General features: G+C 45.2%; 1 protein-coding gene across 1 annotated transcript in view; it reads right to left on the reverse strand.

The window, feature by feature from the left end:
• The window catches only part of LOC142295418 (putative cation-transporting ATPase 13A4), a 201540-nt gene that overhangs the window by 119505 nt on the left and 63180 nt on the right, over positions 1-18855 (reverse strand). Inside the window, exons 7-8 of the mRNA XM_075338520.1 lie at positions 6972-7106; positions 2820-2892 (exon numbers count right to left, since the gene is read on the reverse strand). Of these exons, the coding sequence (XP_075194635.1) occupies positions 2820-2892; positions 6972-7106 (208 nt within the window). The remainder of the gene's footprint in view (positions 1-2819; positions 2893-6971; positions 7107-18855) is intronic.

Raw genomic sequence — 18855 nt, forward strand, 5'->3', positions numbered from 1 at the left:
ACAACCTGGCCCCTGCTGTGAGGTCGTTGGTTGTTGCTGAATGTCCTGGGCCATTTTTTAGTTGTTGCTGTCCCGCTGTGAAGCACAGATCGCTGTGTGTGACAGTGAGACAGCAACAACTAAATGTGCAGGCAGCAGGAGCCGGCTTCTGCGGACTCTGGTAACCACAGTAAACATCGGGTAACCAAGAAGCCCTTACCTTGGTTACCCGATATTTACCTTCGTTACCAGCCTCCGCCTCTCTCACTGTCAGTGCCGGCTCCTGCTCCTTGCATGGGTAGCAGAGTACACATCGGGTAATTAACCCAATGTGTGCTGTAACTAGGAGAGCAAGGAGCCAGCGCTAAGCAGTGTGCGCTGCTCCCTGCTCTCTGCACGTGTAGCTACAGCACACATCGGGTAATTAACCTGATGTGTGCTGTAACTAGGAGAGCAGGGAGCCAGCGCTAAGCGGTGTGCGCTGCTCCCTGCTCTCTGCACGTGTAGCTCCATGCACTGGTAACCAAGGTAAATATCGGGTTGGTTACCCGATATTTACCTTAGTTACCAAGCGCAGCATTGCTTCAGTGCGTCGCTGCTGGCTGGGGGCTGGTCACTGGTTGCTGGTGAGCTCACCAGCAACTCGTGTAGTGATGCTCCAGCGATCCCTGCCAGGTCAGGTTGCTCGTGGGATCGCTGGAGCGTCGCAGTGTGACCTCTCACCAGCAACCTCCTAGTAACTTACCAGCGATCCCTATCAGGTTGTATCGTTGTTGGAATCGCTGGTAAGTTGTTTAGTGTGACGGTACCTTAAGTCTAGCCCCATTTTTCCAAAATCCCTGATGCATGGAGTAAGCACAGTGTGAATAGAGACTTATTAAAATAAGCTAACTTTTCACATAAGTAAAGCCTGCCATCATATTAGATGGCTATGAGCTCATATTGGCTGGATTTCCCATACACAGGAGCTCTTAGGGCGGCATTACACGCTACGATATATCTGGCGATATGTCGTCGGGGTCACGGATTCTGTGACGCACATCCGACATCGTTAGAGATATCGTAGCATGTGACAGCTACGAACGACTGTGAACGAGCAAAAATACTCACCTTATCGTTGCTCGTTGACACGTCGTTCATTTTCATAATGTCGTTCCTCCTTCTGCGCGCCGGTTGTTCGTCGTTCCCGAGCCAGCACACATCGCTCCGTGTGACACCCCGGGAATGACGAACACAGCTTACCTGCGTCCCGCCGGCAATGCGGAGGGAAGGAGTTTTGGTGGGATGTTACGTCCTGCTCATCTCTGCCCCTCCGCTTCTATTGGGCGGCCGCTGTGTGACGTCGCTGTGACGCCGAACGTCCCTCCCCCTTCAGGAAGAGGATGTTCGCCGCCCACAGTGAGGTTGTTTGAGAGGTAAGTACGTGTGACGGGGGTAAACGACTTTGTGCGCCACGGGCAACAAATTGCCCGTGACGCACAAACGACGGGGGCGGGTGCGATTGGTCATGCGATCGCACGATAAAGCGTCTCGTGTAACGCCGCCCTTAGTTGAAAGAATGCTTCTGCGTTTTCTATAAATTAGTTATTGTCGGACATGTTTTTCAGTAGCTTAACTCACAGAAAACAAAAAGATTGGCAGTTCAACAGTGGACATACAGATACTTAACTAACCTAACAATCAATATTGCCTGGGGAACCCATACACATTAGTCTGTCTGCCAAACCTATCGATATTGGTGGGTTTAGCTGACATTAGTTTAAAGGCAATATGTCCTAAAAAAATGTTTCTTTGACAATTGAAAAAATGTAAAGTATTAATGTTTTAATTAAAAAAAATATTAACTTTTTTTTGGTATGAAATCTGAAAATAACATTTTGATACTTTCTACTTTAAAACAGTAGGAGAAGCAACTGAGATTTGCCATGAAAACGTAGTGCAGTGCTAGCTTACATTACATTTGTAGTAAATGTGGTGGGAGCTTCTCACAAGTGTCTGATGTCAAGCCTGCCCTTCACTTCTAGGCATTTGCAAAAGGATAAGGAAGGATGAACTTTAGAATCACAGTCCGGAGCCATGTTGCTGGTGACTGCAAAGTGATACTGCGAGATGGACAGTTCACCAAGGACAGCTGGCTATTCTAGTTGCTGCTGCTCAATGTATCGCACACTGGGGTTGGATGGGCAGAAAAAAAAACAAACCAAAAAATGTTAAAACATGACATTCAATTTTGTATTAAAAAGAATTGATTATATAATCACTAATTATTAATACAAAACTAAAAATCATTCCTTTCCCTTTAATGTCTATGGGAGTCTTAAAGGGGTATTTCCATCTCCAAGATCCTTTCCCAATATATAGTAGGTGTAATAATAATATTAGCAAATACATCCAATTAGAAATGTAGTATAGTTCTATAGATGCAGCTTAGGTATCAATGGTTATGATCACACACAATTAACCAACTAGCTGTAAGTATAGGAATTGTTGTAACCATAGATACCTACGCTGCAATGCCCTGCACATGAGGTAAGAGACATGGCTATATCAGGAGAACTATACTACATTTCTATATGTAGCTATTTGCTAATATTATTATTATTGCACCTACTACATATTGGGATAGGATCTTGGAGATGGGAATAACCCTTTAAGAAATAACTGCTGCAAAAGGTGTATTCCTCTTTGTTTAGGGCTTTCTGTAGCATTGGATGTTAAATGAGGTTTTTAGTTAGAATGGTCCAGACTGGACAATTGTGCTGTCGAAAATGGTGTAACCTGAGGCCATTGTAATTGGAGGGACCACTGTAGTATTATCAAGTGAAAATGAATATACATACCTCCATTTCTTTTATACACAGTCACTTTCATGTTATTATGAGCTTTGACCAAACTGTGGAGTTTTGAAGATTGCTTTAAAAAAATGCAATGTGTAAGTATACAGTAGATATAACTGTGCATCAATTAAACGGAAGGAAATGTATTATTTATTATGCATTGCTTGCACAATATATCCTCAATAACCTTTTTATATCCACACACAAGTAGCAAGGCTAATAAGCACTTACCAACAATTCCTTAAAGGGATATTCCGATCTCCATGATCCTATCCCAATATGTAGTAGGTATAATAGGATTAGAAAATACCTCAAATTAGAAATGTAGTATTGTTTTCCTGATTAACTATATCGCTTAACTAGGCCATTACAGTACCTTAGGTATCTATGGACATGACCACACATCTATAGTGACAGTTAGTTAGTTGCTAGTGGTCATAATCATGGATACCTAAGCTGCAATGCCCTGCACATGAGGTAAGTGACATAGCTAATCAGGAGAATTATACTACATTTCTAATTCGAGGTATTTGCTAATATTATTAATATTATTTTTATTATTATTATTATTATTACACCTACCACATATTGGGATAGGGTCTTGGAAATGTGAATACCCCTTTAATGCTATGTGCTCTCAGCTAGAGATGAGGGAACATGAGGTTTGGTTTTTGAACCGAACACCAAGATAAATAAACAGGGCTCGGGTTTGAAGTTCAAATATTTTACATTGAAATTTAACTCTCATGTGCAACACTGTGCTCAGGTACGCTCGGTGCTCAGCCCTGTGTGAGCCACTTGCAGTGTCTGAATGTCTCACACAGGGGGTAACAACAACATGATCAGATATAGTGTGCAACCCACCCAAAAAATTTTAAAATGATTGCCCACCCTCCCCCGGAAGTGATCTGCTTATGTCTGGCTGTATGTGGGCGTAGACTCAAACTGCCAATCAGTGTTTCCGAACCTTCTTGGGCAAGGTTCGGACACCTGGAGTCTTGGTTTATTTCCTGCCAACAAACCGAAAATCCAAGGGTTCGCTCATCTTTACTCTCAGCATGTGTTAGAGTCTGATGCAGCTGTTCCAGGAAAAGGCTTAGTCATTTTCCCAATCCGGCTTTGCTGGTAGTTTTGGCATCATTCTTGTTGCTGCTCCTCTGCCATCATCATTTGCTCTCTACTGTCAAATATTTAAAGTGGATGTGTCACCCCAGGGATACTGAGCCACTTCAGGGACGCCACAGGGTTTCTTCAATATGGCAACAGGTACTGTTAGTTTTGTATATGTTGTGACGCCACTCACAGCTTGCGGTCAGGGATATGGATGACCGCCAGTGCAGATTTTATGAGTATCTGGGGCTGATGGGGTCTGCAGTTAGATGGTGTGGCCTCCCGTGAGTGAGGCAGGCCCCAGGGGCTCAGGTGTGTAGAATAACGGGTCCAGAATAACTCAGGTAGAGTCCAAAAGTCATTTAACTAGTTTTTACTCACTCAGATGTTGTTGCTGTGAGCTGACCCGGGTGTTGCTGTGAGTAACCAGGTAGGAACAGAGGCTCCTTCAGGCCAGTCTGAGGGTAACAGGTTAGCTCGCCTTTCTAGCACTTCTGTGTTTGGATAACCCCCTGACTTGAAGTACCATGGTGATCTACCCAGGGAGTCGTAACTGCCTTTTCTCCCCTGTGTTTGGCCCGTTTGCCAGCGGCGTGGAGCAGATGAGATGGCTTCAAGCTCTGTCTCTTAATGGGTCCCTGCGTTGCTGCTGAGTCTTGGACTCTGTGTGGTTGGTGAGGTACTTGTAGTTCCCCTCACCGGCAGGTTTAGCAGATAGTTAAACTGGAGTCTGCTCTAGGGACCTGTGCCCGTACGTGCCTAGTCACCAGGAGCACCTCTTTACTCTGACTCCTCGGTGACCATTCTTCCCCACCAACTGTCACTACACTGTGCAGGGTCTGACTAGTGTGAGCGCGAGTGTCTGCCTATCAACCGCCGCGCTACACTACTAGACTGGCTCGCTACACTCCTTTCCTGACAACCTCTGCACTTTAGCTCCCAGCCCCTCTGCTCAACCTCTTGAAAAGATTTTAAAGTTAGTCCTCTCCAGAGACTTCCCAAGGGTCTCCTCTAAAGGTGTGGGAGACCTGGTTGCTATGTGTCTGTGCGTACACACCTCATTCTGGCTCTTATGATTACCTGGAAGTACGGTCCCAGCATAGGTGCAGTACTCAGTGGTGCCTGACCAGGTAAGGGGTGCCACATGGACAGACTCCTAGTATAAACTGCTCAGATAATGAAGTCAGTGCTTTTATGCTTATGGCTACATCTGAATGCAGCTGTTGGGGTATTGTACTGTAAGCTTGAAGTACAATGTTCACAACCTTACAACGAGTGGACCTTGGAATGGGTTGCACATAATGGAAGCCCTTTAGATTTAGGACTAAAAGGGGAAAACTATGTAACCATTGCATGAGCATGGCCCTGGAACTTGGTCTGAGCGTCCCAATGTGAAATTCCTTATTGGATGGAAAGGGAAGAGAACATGTGAGAAACAGAAACCTTCAGGCACAGAATATGGCAACAAAGGAAAAGTAAAGGTCCCTGAGGGCCGACTCTGAGTTGAAGAGGCAGAGCCCTTTAGGATATTTTCTAAGTTCTGAAAGTGTGGTGAGCTGTGGTGTGAGTATGTGAGTCCTCTATGTGAGGGAAGATTGTATAAATTGTGATAATTCAGTTTGATTCATTCTGCAGCATTTAATAAATATCTCCTGAAAGAATTGTAAAACCATTAAAGTATTACTATTGTTTCAGGTGAAGTTGCTCCATCATGTCTGTGCCCGCCTTCACCTCCCTCTCCTCCTTCCCTTCTCCATAGATTTATTTATATGAGCAGAAACTCTAAGGCTTTGTGCGCACTAGTGCGTTTTGCCCGCGGATTTACCCGCGGATTTGCCGCGGAAATTTCTTGAGAAATGTCTGCAATCTTTGTGCAGACCTTTCCCAGCAAATTCTATGGTAAAAAAAAAAAAGCTGTGCGCACTGGTGCGGATTTTTCTCAAGAAATTTCCTTGAGAAGAATTTCTCGAGAAACTTTCTTGAGAAAATGAACATGTCCATTATTTCCGCAGGTACCCTGCGGATTTCGGCAGTACAGCCTGCAAAATCCGCAGGGAACCACTCGCGGGCAAATCGCGGCAATTCCGCGGCTAATCCGCGTCAAATCCACGTCAAATCCGCATGCGGATTTGGTGCGGATTTTTTCCGGAGGTCCGGAAATCTTTCACTCCCAGACGTTTCTCAAGAAATTTTCTTGAGAAACTTCACATTTCTAGTGCGCACATAGCCTTATTCCTCAGTGAGCTGAACTATATTCAGTGAAGATAAAAAGTTGTGGTATTGAGAGTAGTGATGGATGGGTGAATATGAAAATTCATCAATAGGACAGACATACAAAACAACAGTGTAAATTAATTGTGCCCTTTGTGTGCCACCACTGCCACAGTTCTATTCAGTAAAGATAAACAGAGATGAGCGATCCCATGGAATTTTGGTTTGGTGGGTTCAGCCAAACTTTAGATAAAGTTTGGTTTGGAACCTGGAAATGTCCTGGACCCCAAAAAAAGTCACTAATTGGGCAGTTCGGGTCTCCACCCACATGCAGCCAGCCGTAAACAGAACACATCTGGGGGAAAGTGGGCATGGTTTTTCCATTATTTTTGTTTAGTGCACACTATATCTGATCATGCTGTTGTTACCCCCAGTGCGAGGCGATCGAACACTGCAAGTGGCTTACACGGACCAAGCGCACCTGAGCACAGCGATCCTCTTGTGAGTGGTTTGCACACATAAAGTACCCTAACTCTGTTTTTTCATAAAGTCTGTGTTTGGTACGAACATCAAACCTCGGGTTCACTCATCTCTAAACTTAAGCTGAATTTATTTGATCTGCAAATGTGTTCTTTATTAAAGGGGAACCACTGGCAAATGCCTCATCCTACATATACAAACTCTATAGCATCAAAATACTAAGAAAAAAAATGTTCATAAAGATTGTTTTGAAAGATGCTAAATTTTATATTTAAGAAGCAAGTCAACAATGCAAAAAAATGTGCAACATTGTCTAAGCCATAGCAGTGAATAAAGAAAAAAATGTTATTTTACCATTCGATGCTCAATCAGGGTTAATGCAATATTACAGATACACAGCACAAGAATGGCAAAGCCGTAACCCAGGTATCCTTCTACCAGCATCAGGGTAATAGCTCCAAACTGGTACATATATAATAAATCTAACACCTGTATACAAAAATAATATGTGAAATTATAGTTAATGAAGAATGAACAATCAATTTCTCTCATAGGCTAGATGAGCACATTGCTTACTTTTAATAGACTCATATACTGTGTTTGTCAGTACATAAAAGTGTTTCCTAATGAAAATAACTCGTTTTCAGATGGAAGCCACAGCAGGTATTAACTTATTGCTTTGTTTGGCTTCTTACCCGTCCCGAAAACCACTCATTATGAAGAGGAAGGTATTGGCACCTATATTAATTCCATGCAGCGTCTACTGCACTGTATCCTTACATGTCAACCATTCACAAAATGAATATTGACATAGATGGAGAGCTGCAGTTTGCTAGCAGATCCAGCATTGACTCAAGGAGGGTTGTTTTGAGTACATACATACACCCTAATAATGCATGATTTGTTTTTTTGAGACAACCACCTTAAATATAATTTTATCACAATACAGAAATGTAGCATCCAAAAAGTTAATGTGTGAATGCAATACTTTTTATTACCCTATTTATTAATAATTGATATATTCATAGTCTAATTTACACTAGGTGATCGTGACCATAAACGACTGTACATCGGTTACCTAAAAGCTAATCGATGGTAATGTCATAACTAGAGTTGAGCGCGGTTCGTGGTTCGTGGTTCTCCAGTTCGCGGCTCGAGTGATTTTGGGGCATGTTCTAGATCGAACTAGAACTCGAGCTTTTTGCAAAAGCTCGGTAGTTCTAGAAACGTTCGAGAACGGTTCTAGCAGCCAACAAACAGCTAAATCATAGCTTGGTTTCTGCTGTAATAGTGTAAGTCACTCTGTGAATCAAACTATTATCACATTTCAGTGTATAGTGTGCGTGAACAGCGCCTTCAGATCACTGCTGTTTCTATAATGGCGATCGCCATTTTTTTTTTTTTTTTTTCTTGTCTTCCTTCCCTAAGCGCGCGCGTCTTGTGGGGCGGGCCAGCATGTCAGCCAATCCCAGACACACACACAGCTAAGTGGACTTTGAGCCAGAGAAGCAACGGCATGTGTGATAGGATCTGCATGTCACATGTCCCTGCATTATAAAACCGGACATTTTCTTCACGGACGCCATTATCTGCCTTCTGCGTCTTTGGTGTCAGACATCACTGTCGCAGCTCCGTCTTCCTGAGTCCTATAGCCGATACAGCTGTATGCGCTGCATACACAGCGTTAGACAGCTTAGGGAGAGCACTTTATAGCAGTCCTTTTAAGGGCTCCAACCGGCAGGGTCAGAGAGCCATAGGTGACAGGTCCTGCAAACAGCAACAGCGTCTGTGTAGCCCAGGTCAGGGATTTCCTACCTGCATTTCACCATTAGGAGGGAATAGAAAGGCAGGCTTCCATTCCTCTACCCAGAGCACCACAATCCTGCCACTGTACCCTCTTGTCCTCTGCACACTCCAACTGATAACTAAGCCATTATACTAGCAAACACTCAGTGTACCTAGTGGCATCCTATACGTGGCTATTGGACTTTGCTATAGTCCCACTAGTGCAAAGACATTTGCAGAGCGCGTCTGCCTGCATTGCACACTACAACTCATTCTAACCAAGCCATTATACTAGCAAACACTCAGTGTACCTAGTGGCATCCTATACGTGGCTATTGGACTTTGCTATAGTCCCACTAGTGCAAAGACATTTGCAGAGCGCGTCTGCCTGCATTGCACACTACAACTCATTCTAACCAAGCCATTATACTAGCAAACACTCAGTGTACCTAGTGGCATCCTATACGTGGCTATTGGACTTTGCTATAGTCCCACTAGTGCAAAGACATTTGCAGAGCGCGTCTGCCTGCATTGCACACTCCAACTCATTAAAACCAAGCCATTATACTAGCAAACACTCAGTGTACCTAGTGGCATCCTATACGTGGCTATTGGACTTTGCTATAGTCCCACTAGTGCAAAGACATTAGCAGAGCACATCTGCCTGCATTGCACACTACAACTCATTCTAACCAAGCCATTATACTAGCAAACACTCAGTGTACCTAGTGGCATCCTATACGTGGCTATTGGACTTTGCTATAGTCCCACTAGTGCAAAGACATTTGCATAGCGCGTCTGCCTGCATTGCACACTCAAACTCATTTTAACTAAGCCATTATACTAGCAAACACTCAGTGTACCTAGTGGCATCCTATACGTGGCTATTGGACTTTGCTATAGTCCCACTAGTGCAAAGACATTAGCAGAGCACATCTGCCTGCATTGCACACTACAACTCATTCTAACCAAGCCATTATACTAGCAAACACTCAGTGTACCTAGTGGCATCCTATACGTGGCTATTGGACTTTGCTATAGTCCCACTAGTGCAAAGACATTTGCAGAGCGCGTCTGCCTGCATTGCACACTCCAACTCATTAAAACCAAGCCATTATACTAGCAAACACTCAGTGTACCTAGTGGCATCCTATACGTGGCTATTGGACTTTGCTATAGTCCCACTAGTGCAAAGACATTTGCATAGCGCGTCTGCCTGCATTGCACACTCAAACTCATTTTAACTAAGCCATTATACTAGCAAACACTCAGTGTACCTAGTGGCATCCTATACGTGGCTATTGGACTTTGCTATAGTCCCACTAGTGCAAAGATATTAGCAGAGCACATCTGCCTGCATTGCACACTCCAACTTTTTTAAACTAAGCAATTTTACTAGCAAACACTCAGTGTACCTAGTGGCATCCTAAACGTGGCTATTGGACTTTGCTATAGTCCCACTAGTGCAAAGACATTTGCAGAGCACGTCTGCCTGCATTGCACACTACAACTCATTGTTACTAAGCCATTATACTAGCAAACACTCAGTGTACCTAGTTGTATCCTAAACGTGGCTATTGTACTTTTGTCTATTCACAGTATTGGAACGATATTTGCAGCACGTCTGCCTGCATTGCACACTCTAACTTTTTTAAACTCAGCCATTTATAGTAGCAAACACTCAGTGTACCTAGTTGTATCCTAAACGTGGCTATTGTACTTTTGTCAATTCACAGTATTGGAACGTTATTTGCAGCACGTCTGCCTGCATTGCACACTCAAACTTTTTTAAACTCAGCCATTTATAGTAGCAAACACTCAGTGTACCTAGTTGTATCCTAAACGTGGCTATTGTACTTTTGTCTATTCACAGTATTGGAACGATATTTGCAGCACGTCTGCCTGCATTGCACACTCTAACTTTTTTAAACTCAGCCATTATACTAGCAAACACTCAGTGTACCTAGTGGCATCCTATACGTGGCTATTGGACTTTGCTATAGTCCCACTAGTGCAAAGACATTAGCAGAGCACATCTGCCTGCATTGCACACTACAACTCATTCTAACCAAGCCATTATACTAGCAAACACTCAGTGTACCTAGTGGCATCCTATACGTGGCTATTGGACTTTGCTATAGTCCCACTAGTGCAAAGACATTTGCAGAGCGCGTCTGCCTGCATTGCACACTCCAACTCATTAAAACCAAGCCATTATACTAGCAAACACTCAGTGTACCTAGTGGCATCCTATACGTGGCTATTGGACTTTGCTATAGTCCCACTAGTGCAAAGACATTTGCATAGCGCGTCTGCCTGCATTGCACACTCAAACTCATTTTAACTAAGCCATTATACTAGCAAACACTCAGTGTACCTAGTGGCATCCTATACGTGGCTATTGGACTTTGCTATAGTCCCACTAGTGCAAAGATATTAGCAGAGCACATCTGCCTGCATTGCACACTCCAACTTTTTTAAACTAAGCAATTTTACTAGCAAACACTCAGTGTACCTAGTGGCATCCTAAACGTGGCTATTGGACTTTGCTATAGTCCCACTAGTGCAAAGACATTTGCAGAGCACGTCTGCCTGCATTGCACACTACAACTCATTGTTACTAAGCCATTATACTAGCAAACACTCAGTGTACCTAGTTGTATCCTAAACGTGGCTATTGTACTTTTGTCTATTCACAGTATTGGAACGATATTTGCAGCACGTCTGCCTGCATTGCACACTCTAACTTTTTTAAACTCAGCCATTTATAGTAGCAAACACTCAGTGTACCTAGTTGTATCCTAAACGTGGCTATTGTACTTTTGTCTATTCACAGTATTGGAACGATATTTGCAGCACGTCTGCCTGCATTGCACACTCTAACTTTTTTAAACTCAGCCATTATACTAGCAAACACTCAGTGTACCTAGTTGTATCCTAAACGTGGCTATTGTACTTTTGTCAATTCACAGTATTGGAACGTTATTTGCAGCACGTCTGCCTGCATTGCACACGCAAACTTTTTTAAACTCAGCCATTTATAGTAGCAAACACTCACTGTACCTAGTTGTATCCTAAACGTGGCTATTGTACTTTTGTCAATTCACAGTATTGGAACGTTATTTGCAGCACGTCTGCCTGCATTGCACACTCAAACTTTTTTAAACTCAGCCATTTATAGTAGCAAACACTCAGTGTACCTAGTTGTATCCTAAACGTGGCTATTGTACTTTTGTCTATTCACAGTATTGGAACGTTATTTGCAGCACGTCTGCCTGCATTGCACACTCTAACTTTTTTAAACTCAGCCATTATACTAGCAAACACTCACTGTACCTAGTTGTATCCTAAACGTGGCTATTGTACTTTTGTCAATTCACAGTATTGGAACGTTATTTGCAGCACGTCTGCCTGCATTGCACACTCAAACTTTTTTAAACTCAGCCATTATACTAGCAAACACTCACTGTACCTAGTTGTATCCTAAACGTGGCTATTGTACTTTTGTCAATTCACAGTATTGGAACGTTATTTGCAGCACGTCTGCCTGCATTGCACACTCAAACTTTTTTAAACTCAGCCATTATACTAGCAAACACTCACTGTACCTAGTTGTATCCTAAACGTGGCTATTGTACTTTTGTCAATTCACAGTATTGGAACGTTATTTGCAGCACGTCTGCCTGCATTGCACACTCAAACTTTTTTAAACTCAGCCATTATACTAGCAAACACTCACTGTACCTAGTTGTATCCTAAACGTGGCTATTGTACTTTTGTCAATTCACAGTATTGGAACGTTATTTGCAGCACGTCTGCCTGCATTGCACACTCAAACTTTTTTAAACTCAGCCATTTATAGTAGCAAACACTCAGTGTACCTAGTTGTATCCTAAACGTGGCTATTGTACTTTTGTCTATTCACAGTATTGGAACGTTATTTGCAGCACGTCTGCCTGCATTGCACACTCAAACTTTTTTAAACTCAGCCATTATACTAGCAAACACTCACTGTACCTAGTTGTATCCTAAACGTGGCTATTGTACTTTTGTCAATTCACAGTATTGGAACGATATTTGCAGGACATCTGCCTGCATTGCACACTCAAACTTTTTTAAACTCAGCCATTATACTAGCAAACACTCACTGTACCTAGTTGTATCCTAAACGTGGCTATTGTACTTTTGTCTATTCACACTACTGCAAATCTATGTGCAGCACCTCTGCATGACAACCTCGTGCTCTGTTTTTAATAAGCTATAATGATAGCACAAAATACTGCCATTTTGTGGCATCATAGAACTGGCTGTTGTATTCCATTAGTGCCCCACTGGTGACAAGCTATTTCTAGCACCTCTACATCACACCCTCATGCACATTTAGCTACGCTAATGTTATAGCAAACTCATGGAATTCATTGCTGCATTTCATAATTCGGAGGGATAGAAAGTCAGGCTTCCTTTAGCTTTTCCTTCTGTTCATAGACAGCATCTCCAAGACAAATTTCCCCTCCACGTCTAAGTGTGGAGAGGCAGCTAGTGCGCATGCGTGTGCCGATGTACCCCAGCTGCAGCATAATTACAGTGTTTCGCCTAGTGAGTATGCTCAGCCTGACTGTGCCATTCCTGACGCTAAGTCTTCATTTCGGGATACAGCGCATGCTCCCACACTAAGTGTGAAAAGCCTCTTTGCACAGGTGCTTGCATTCTGTGCCGGGTCTAAGTCCTGTTTTGTGCCTAGACACCATGCTAAAGCTGATAGTCTTTTTTCAGAGACTGTATTTCATGCTACTGAGCATGCTCAGGCACTTCCTGCATCAGAGACTAGGTCCGGTAATGAACTCTTTGGCCCTGGCCCTGATGTGGGGGTCCCATATAGACCACAGGGCATCAGGTGTCCTCCCAAATGGCTTGCAGAGGCCCACACCTATGACTTGTCACCGCATTATTGATGGTCAGACGATGACTGGTGAGGTGTTTGGGTCATGGCAGCCATGAGGTCATCATTGAAGTTGCGTTTCCAAATAGGACGCTAGTTATGCCACTCATGACGTGTCACTCTGCTTTTGTCTCCAGGAGGTGCATTGTGGTTCACCCTGGTTTGGGGCGGACCCAGGTTATAAAAGGGGCTGGAGCCAACAAGGAGGTGCGCAGTCTTCTATTATGCTCCGAAAGAGCACACCTCCATGTGTTGAACCCATTGCGGCTTTAGGCCAGAGGTAGGCAGGGATAGGGTGGTGGATGCAGGCCACCACCACAGTTGGTAACGCAGAACGGTTAAGACCAGCTCCTGTCCTAACAGTCCTGCTTGTGCAGCCCAGTGGCATTAACAGGCCTGCTGCTGCTGATGCGCCTGCTGTCCACAGGTGTGGCCCCTACGCACACGGTCAGCGTACTCAATGGCCCCTGTGTTGTTAACAGGGAGTTCCTGGGCTGGGTGGGCATGTGGACCCTGTGACGCTAACAGGGCTCACAGTCTCCAGATCCGAATGGCGTCTAACTCGGTTCAGGCTACTATTAGTTTCATAGCCACACAGCTCTGTATCCTCCACCAAACCTTCAAGTTGCCAACCTCTCCTTTTCCAACTGGGAGCACGGTGGACACTGACTGCTGAAGGTGATATATACCTTTCTCTTTCTTTTCTTATTAATTTTTGTTATATAGCGGTCACAGATTATATACCACTTTATCCAAATCTGCCAGTCCCACTGTAACAGATGTTGTTTCTTCAGCAAATGTTACAGTTGTTTAACCACCAAATCCACGGACCAAAATTTTTTTCCCCTTTCCAACACACCTGTTCCCCTTTCCAACAGCATCTGTCCTTTTTCAACTCATTTTGGGATATGACCAAAAGTGCAACTGTGCAGGGACACCGTACTCAACGCCATCTCAGCACAGCAGCCATCCCTCGGTCCCTCCGATGTGGACAAGTAAAAGACCATTTCCTCCTATCCATGACAAAGTGTTGAGATTCACTCTGTGCAGCACTGGTGTTTAGTGGAAAAGTAGATCTAAGATTGCGTACCACATTCTGCAGATACTCCTGTATACGTGCGTCTATTTCTATGGCAGGAATTAGTTCGCCAAATTTTGTCTTGTACCGGGGATCTAACAGTGTGGCAACCCAGTATTCAGGATTACTTCAAATTCATACAATCCGAGGGTCATGTAGGTAGTGCAGCAAGAAGGCGCTCATGTGTCTTGTGCATCCAGGAGGACCAAGTCCTTGGTGTGTTGGTGGCAGAGAGGTGAGAATCGTGCATCCTTCCTCTGCCCTCTACCCACAACCTCGCACAACCGAAATGTGAGCAAGCTCTCACTCATCTGCTGAGTCTTCCATGCCCATCGCCAGTTCGTCCTCCATTTCTTCATGGGCTCCTGCACTTTCATCAACACTTTTTGCTGATACTATGCGCCCTTGTTAATCCCTCTCCCTCACCATGACTGCCGCATAGGTGCCGCTGACCATCTGGACCTCGTAGATCTTGTTATCCCTTCCGCATATGACTCCTCCTGTACTTCCTCCCCTTCCTCTTGTCCCAACACCTGACTCCGAATAATAATTACAGTGTGCTCCATCATGTAGATGACCAGAATTGTCACGCTGAGAATGACATTGCCAGTGCTAAACATCTTCGTCGACATTTCAAAACTGTGTAGCAGGGTGCATAGGTCCTTGATCTGACACCACTCCAGCAGCGTGATCTGCACCACCTCTGGATCAACTTATCCCAGGCTATATGTCTTACCGTATTTCAGCAGGGCTCTGCGGTGCTGCCACACACGCTGCAACATGTGCAGATTCCAATTCCTGCGTGTCGGAACATCGCATTTCCGGCGTTTAACTGCCAGACCCTAAGACTTCCGGAGTGATGAAAGTTGTTGAGCTGCTGTGTGCGCACGATGGAAGTGAGCACATAGCGAGCGTGCCCGCTGCACAAGGCCATGTAGGCCGTGATGGTGTTTTAAAAATTGCTGGAGAATTCGGATCAACACGTGAGCCATAAAAGGCACGTGTGTCACATTGCCCTGAGGATGGCCCGCAGCCAGGTTTGCATCATTGCCGCACACGGCTGTTAAGTCACCAACGGAGTCCGCTCCGTCAATTTGTACTCCGGTCGCCAGGTGACAACGTGTTCCTTTCATGAATAGTGCTGATGATGGGAGAGTAGTCGATGCCAGCGGCGCAGGTGGACGCAGGTTATGCTCACCCACTGGGCTGCATTACCTTGACAGATGCAGAATCTCTGGCTGAATGTAGCTGGTGGGTATCTCACAGATGAAATACCATCATTCAGCTACAACCAATGGGAAGACACCACACCCTTTTTTATGCCCATCCTGTCTGCAGACCACTGCCAGACATAGCTATGAACCTCTGGTTAATTTTACCCCCAGTTCAGTTTTATGATTTTGTGTGCTTGTTACCTGACTACTTTTCCTGCTTGCTGTTTATGTACCTTGTTGGCCGATACGCATTTCACCTCTGCTTGTTTTCTGATTAAGTCCTGGCCGTCCCATTCTGTTCCTGTTCCTCAATTAATGTTTTGACCCTGCCTGACTACTATTCTCTGTAATAGCGGTGTGACTCACATTTCCCATACATTTCAAAGTAAAACTTTGACCGCCTGATGGCATTGAGCTCTGCTGCCAGCATAGTAAGGAGGTGTGTGGTAGTCCTTGTGCGCAGTTGCAAGGAAGGGTGGCCTGACCACACAGGGTTTGCGCAAAGGTAGAGGACCCACACGAGGTTGAAGAGGCAGAAGCAGTGTATTAACTTCTACATACAGAACAAGGATTGAAACAACTCGTGGGGACGGCAAGACTTGTACAGCAGACCCTTCTCCATCTCTCACCATAGTTTGCCAGTGCCCAGTCAGTGACATGTAATGACCCTGTCTATGCTTACTGGTCCAAGTATCTGTGTTGAAATGCACCCTGTCGCACACAGATTTTCTCAAGGAAGTGGTGATGTTGTGTGCGACATGCCGGTGTAGCGCGGGCATGCTTTTCTTGGAGAAGCAGTGGTGATTGGGCATCTGGTACTGGGGCACAGCGACAGACATAAGGTCTGTAAAATCCTGTGTGTCCACTACGCGTAAAGGCAGCATTTCGGTAGCCAACAGCTTACAGAGGGATAGAGTCAACCACTTAGCTTTGTCATGGGTCGCAGTAAGTGGCCTTTTATTTGACCACATCTGAGGGACAGAGATCTGGCTGCTGTCTGTAGACGGTGTTGAGTAGGGTGTCCCTGGAAAAATGCAGGTTTGTGAGAAAAGTGCAGGCGGAGACATGATGTTGGCTTCATCTTGCCTTCAGATCTGTTCATCTTGTATCATTTTTAAAAAACACAGCAAGCAAGGGTTACTCCAAGCGGAGTCTCCCTTTTTTTCCAAAAATTGGGCCCCACACAGACACCTTATCAGTGGCAGCACTTGTGCCCTAGTTGCAAACAGGATGTTTTGATTTGCATCAAGCACATTCCAAATCCACAAGCATTTACTCTCCCCAGGATGACACAGGGGTAGTAAATTCCTTCTGGATCCATGACTTGTTCATTTTGATGAACGTCAGTCTGTCCACATTGTCACTGGACAGACGCGTGCGCTTATCTGTCAGCACACACCCAGCAGCACTGAAGACACGTTCAGAGACAACGCTGGCAGCTGGACACGACAAAATCTTCGAGGCGTAACTGGAGAGCTCTTGACATTTTTCTAGATTTGAAGCACAAAAGGAGCAAGGCTCCATTTGCAAAGTCATTGCATCGATGTTCATTTGGAGATACTCCTGTATCATCCTCTCCATCCGTTGACTATGTGTCAGACTTGTTGTCTCTGGTGGCCTTGCAAAGGAGGGTCTAAAAAAATTATGAAAAGATTCCATAAAATTGCTGTTACCAGCACCAGATACGGTCCTACTGGTACGGGTAGACTGTTGAAGATGACGAGGCCGTCCCATGTTTGTCAAGTTACAACTGGGAGAATCACTCCCTTCACCTGCACGGTTGTTTGGTGGAAAAGCCGAGCTAAGATCGAGTAACAGCTTCTGCTGATACTCCTGCATACGTGCGTCCCTTTCTATGGGTGGAATTATGTCACAAAATTTGGACTTGTCCCGGGGATCTAATAGTGTGGCAAGCCAGTAGTCATCATCACTTCTAATTTTGACAATACGAGGGTCATGTTGGAGGTAGTGCAACAAGAAGGCACTCATGTGTCTTGCGCAGCCATGCGCACCAAGTCCACGCTGTGTTTGTGGCATAGAGGTGCTAACCGTTCTTTCTTCCTCTGTCATCTCCCCCCAACCTCTTTCAACTGAAATTTGACCAAGGTCCCCCTCATCTGCTGAGTCTTCCATGTCCATGGACAGTTCGTCCTCCATATCTTCATGTCCTCCTGCACCTTCCTCAACATCTCACCTGCTACCATGCGCCCTTGTTGATCCCTGTCCCCCATGGTCCCATGCCTGCCGCGTTGGTGATGATGAACGTCTGGACCTTGGTGATGTTGTTGTGTCTTGCGCATATGAATCCTCCTGTAGTTCCTCCCCTTCCTGTTGTCCCACCCCCTGACTACGAATAGTGTTTAGCGTGTGCTCCAGCATGTAAATGACTGTAATCGTCATGCTGATAATGGCATTGTCAGCGCTAAACATATTCGTCGCCATGTCGAAACTGTGCAGAAGGGTGCATAGGTCCTTGATCTGAGATCACTCCATCAGGGTGATCTGCCCCACTTCTGCATCTCGTTGGCCCAGGCTATACATCATGACGTATTGCACCAGGGCTCGCCGGTGCTGCCACAGTCGCTGTAACATGTGGAGAGTTGAATTCCAGCGTGTCGCCACATCGCATTTCAGGCGATGAACCGGCAGGCCGAAAGACTTCTGGAGCGATGCAAGTCGCTCAGGTGCGGCGGTTGAACGGCGGAAGTGAGCACTGCAGACAGTTTCCGTGCCCTGGTCAGAAGGCCATCTAGGCCGGGATAGTGTGTTAAAAATTGCTGGACAACAAGGTTAAACACGTGAGCCATACAAGGCACGTGTGTCACCTTGCCCAGGCGAAGGGCCGCACCCAGGTTTGCAGCATTGTCGCACACGGCCTTACCAGGCTGCAGGTTGAGTGGAGACAACCATTTATCAAAATCAGTCTCCAGAGCTGCCCACAACTCAGTCGCTGTGTGACTCCTATTTCAAAGACATGTCAAGCTAAAGACCGCCTGATGCCGTTGCGCTCTGCTACCAGCATAGTAATGAGGGGTGCGTGATTCCTTCTGCGCAGTGAGAACGCTGGTGGCCTGACCAGGCAGGCTTGGGGCGGAGGTGGAGGACCCAGATGAGGTGGAGGATGCAGAAGCAGTGGCGGAACTTGGACAGACAGAGGATTGACACACAAGTCGTGGGGACGGCAAGACTTGTGCAGCAGACCCTTCACCATCTATCACCATA

This window comes from Anomaloglossus baeobatrachus, chromosome 3 (assembly GCF_048569485.1).
Source record: "Anomaloglossus baeobatrachus isolate aAnoBae1 chromosome 3, aAnoBae1.hap1, whole genome shotgun sequence".
NCBI classification, from domain to species: Eukaryota; Metazoa; Chordata; class Amphibia; order Anura; family Aromobatidae; genus Anomaloglossus; species Anomaloglossus baeobatrachus.